Consider the following 2656-nt stretch of genomic DNA (forward strand, 5'->3'; position numbering starts at 1 on the left):
TGTGTGTGTGTGTGTGTGTGTGTGTGTGTGCGTGTGTGTGTGTGTGTGTGTGTGTGTGTGTCTCACCCCGGTAGTGCTCCATGCGTGTGTGGTGTGTGACTCCCTGCGACCTGAAGCTGAGGCTCAGGATGTACCGGGGGTCTGAACTGTCTCGGACCAGGAAGGACCCGTCCGGTTTCCCCTTCAGCTTCATCTCCGCGTCCTCCCAGTTCATCGGACCCCAGTACCAGCCACACTGAGGACAAAACCAACAAAACCTTCTCATAAACCTGCGAGACACCAGCCTCAATGCTGCTCTCTGATTTCTTTCTATTCCCCTCCAGTGTTCACATGCTTGTTCCCAAGGTCCTTTGTCCCCCTCTTCTTCTTAATATGACCCATTAAGAAGACTTTTCAAAGGGTTTTATGTTCTCAGCAAATTTGTGTTCCATAAGTCAGTGTGTTCAGTGTGTCTAGACACACTGTGCTGATTTTTACCATTTAAACTGTATTTGAAACGGCCATCTCTTTGTTCTTTTGCAATTTGAACTGCAAAGGTAACCTTTACTCTGACAATGTTAATATCAAGAGACTTAAAGGTCACCTGACATGGCGCTCTTTGGATGCTTTTATAGAGACCTTAGTGGCAGCACCTTTAATTGAGAAATTAATTATCAGATTCATCAAGAATGTAAATAATCATTAGTTCAGCTGAGGCATCACGCAACATGCTCTAGACCCAAACAAAGACAGGTCTACATGGTGATGACAAAAACTTCTCAAATCAAATCGTCAACAAAAGAATCACTGTCTTCTTCACTCTTCTTCAGGGATCTTTTCTCTTTTTCAACGTGAGTTGTACCTTCTCCAGCTCTCTCAGACTGGCGGTGAAGTTGCTGGCCTCAGACCGCCGCAGGGCGCACAGCATGGGGGGCGGGACCTGTCTGGAAGGGGGTGCGGCGTCAGCCGGAGAGGCCGTCGAATGAGGGAGGGCCCGGAGGAAGGATTCTGGATCAGGGAAAGAACGTCACAGAAACTAAAAGGTGCTGCGTGAAGCATTTTGAAACTGCCATTATTGTACTTCTTTACTGCGCCACATCGATTTTAAAGGTTTTGAGATTTGGAATATTTATACAAAACATGATCATCTAATAAATTAGGATATTATAGGTTAAACCAGATGGTCCCTCCCAAACTTTTTCATGTCAAGGCTTGGTTGGAGGTCAAGAATAGACTATCTGTTAATATGTTAGTATATTTTCATGGAATTATTAATACTGGGATTCCTAAATTTTTTTATGATAATATAACTTATTGTTCAGATATGCATTCGCATTATACAAGAGGGGTGAATAGTCGACAGATTTCTTTACCACTACCTAAATCTGACTGCATGAAGAGGACTGTGTTTTATAGGTCAATTGTACTGTATATTGGAACAATCTTCCAGTTGGGATTCGGGACAACGTGGGAAAAACTGGTTTTAAAAAAAGACTTAGACTACATTTGTTTTCGATATCATAATATTGTCTGGATTGGTTGAGTGAGGTTGTATCATGTGCTATATTATTCTTTATTATATTTAGTTTGTTAGTATTTTTTGCATTGTCAGTTTTGTTTGTGAATTTATATATGATATATTTGTGATGTTTTGTTGTATTTATTGTCTTTTGGATGTATTGTTTGGACCCCAGGAAGACTAGCTGTCGTCTAGCTGGCGTCAGCTAATGGGGATCCTTTGAAATAAACAAATAAACCTCTAAACTGACAGAAATTAGACCCCATTAGACCCCATTTGAAAAGATGTCGATGCATCTGATTTTCATTTAGATGTTTAATTATAGATAGTGTGTGAAACTCATGTCCAAAATAGTAAAAAGAAACATTGTGGGGAGGGATGCTGGCGGCACCTGGAACCCCCCCAAGGGGCCCCTGGGGGTCCCTGCAACCCCCTTTGAAGACCACTTGGTTAAACTACCCAGCAGTAGTTCAAATGAGCTCCACCTTTACAAGCTTCAACATTAAAGTGGTGAACACATTAATGCATCAATAATTATGATCCAATAACATAATATACATTTTTCTGAGATGATATATTCTGAGAGAACCGAGAAGTTTAGATCACAACACACACAGAGGGACGGTGACTCTCTCCTCAGGACGCCATTACTCCTCTTCACAGAGCAAATAGTTGTTATGCATACTACTCATACTTTAGTGAAAGATCTCAGTTTCCTTCACAGCAGCGCTCACTTCCTGTTTAGCTGCAGGAAGCGATGGAGTCGATTCAGCGACTCGTCTTATTCTCACACACTACGGTCTTACCATTGAGGCTGAGACTGTGCTGGATGGTGGCGTGGGAGGGAGGAGGAGGAGGAGGGAGAGGCAGGGGGAGGGACTGCAGGGAGGCGCCCATAACACTCACTAGGAAAGGCCCAGGCTGAGGCCCAGCTATGTCATCTGGAGGAAAGACAGGAAGGAGAGGAGAGAGGAAGGAGGGGAGGAAGGAAGGGCAGGAGAGGAGAGGGGAGGAAGGAAGGAAGGAAGGAAGGAAGAAAGGAAGGAAGGAGGGAAGGAAGGAAGGAAGGAAGGAGGGAAAGAAGGAAGGAAGGAACGACATCAAGAAAAGAAAAAGAGAGAGAAAGGAAGAAAGCAAGGAAGGAGAGAGGAAGGAGGG

General features: G+C 43.8%; 1 protein-coding gene across 3 annotated transcripts in view; it reads right to left on the bottom strand.

Annotated features, from left to right (window-relative positions):
* The window catches only part of socs7 (suppressor of cytokine signaling 7), a 14307-nt gene that overhangs the window by 2595 nt on the left and 9056 nt on the right, over nt 1-2656 (bottom strand). For 2 of the 3 annotated variants that reach the window (XM_034900858.1, XM_034900868.1), the window contains 2 exons: nt 842-987; nt 67-235 (listed from right to left, as the gene is read on the bottom strand). In XM_034900858.1, coding sequence (XP_034756749.1) covers nt 67-235; nt 842-987 — 315 coding nt within the window. Of the gene's footprint in view, nt 1-66; nt 236-841; nt 988-2304; nt 2440-2656 lie in introns of all 3 variants that reach the window. The other variant, XM_034900848.1, reaches the window with a different exon arrangement.

The sequence above is a fragment of the Etheostoma cragini genome, chromosome 2 (genome assembly GCF_013103735.1).
Source record: "Etheostoma cragini isolate CJK2018 chromosome 2, CSU_Ecrag_1.0, whole genome shotgun sequence".
Lineage (NCBI taxonomy): Eukaryota > Metazoa > Chordata > Actinopteri > Perciformes > Percidae > Etheostoma > Etheostoma cragini.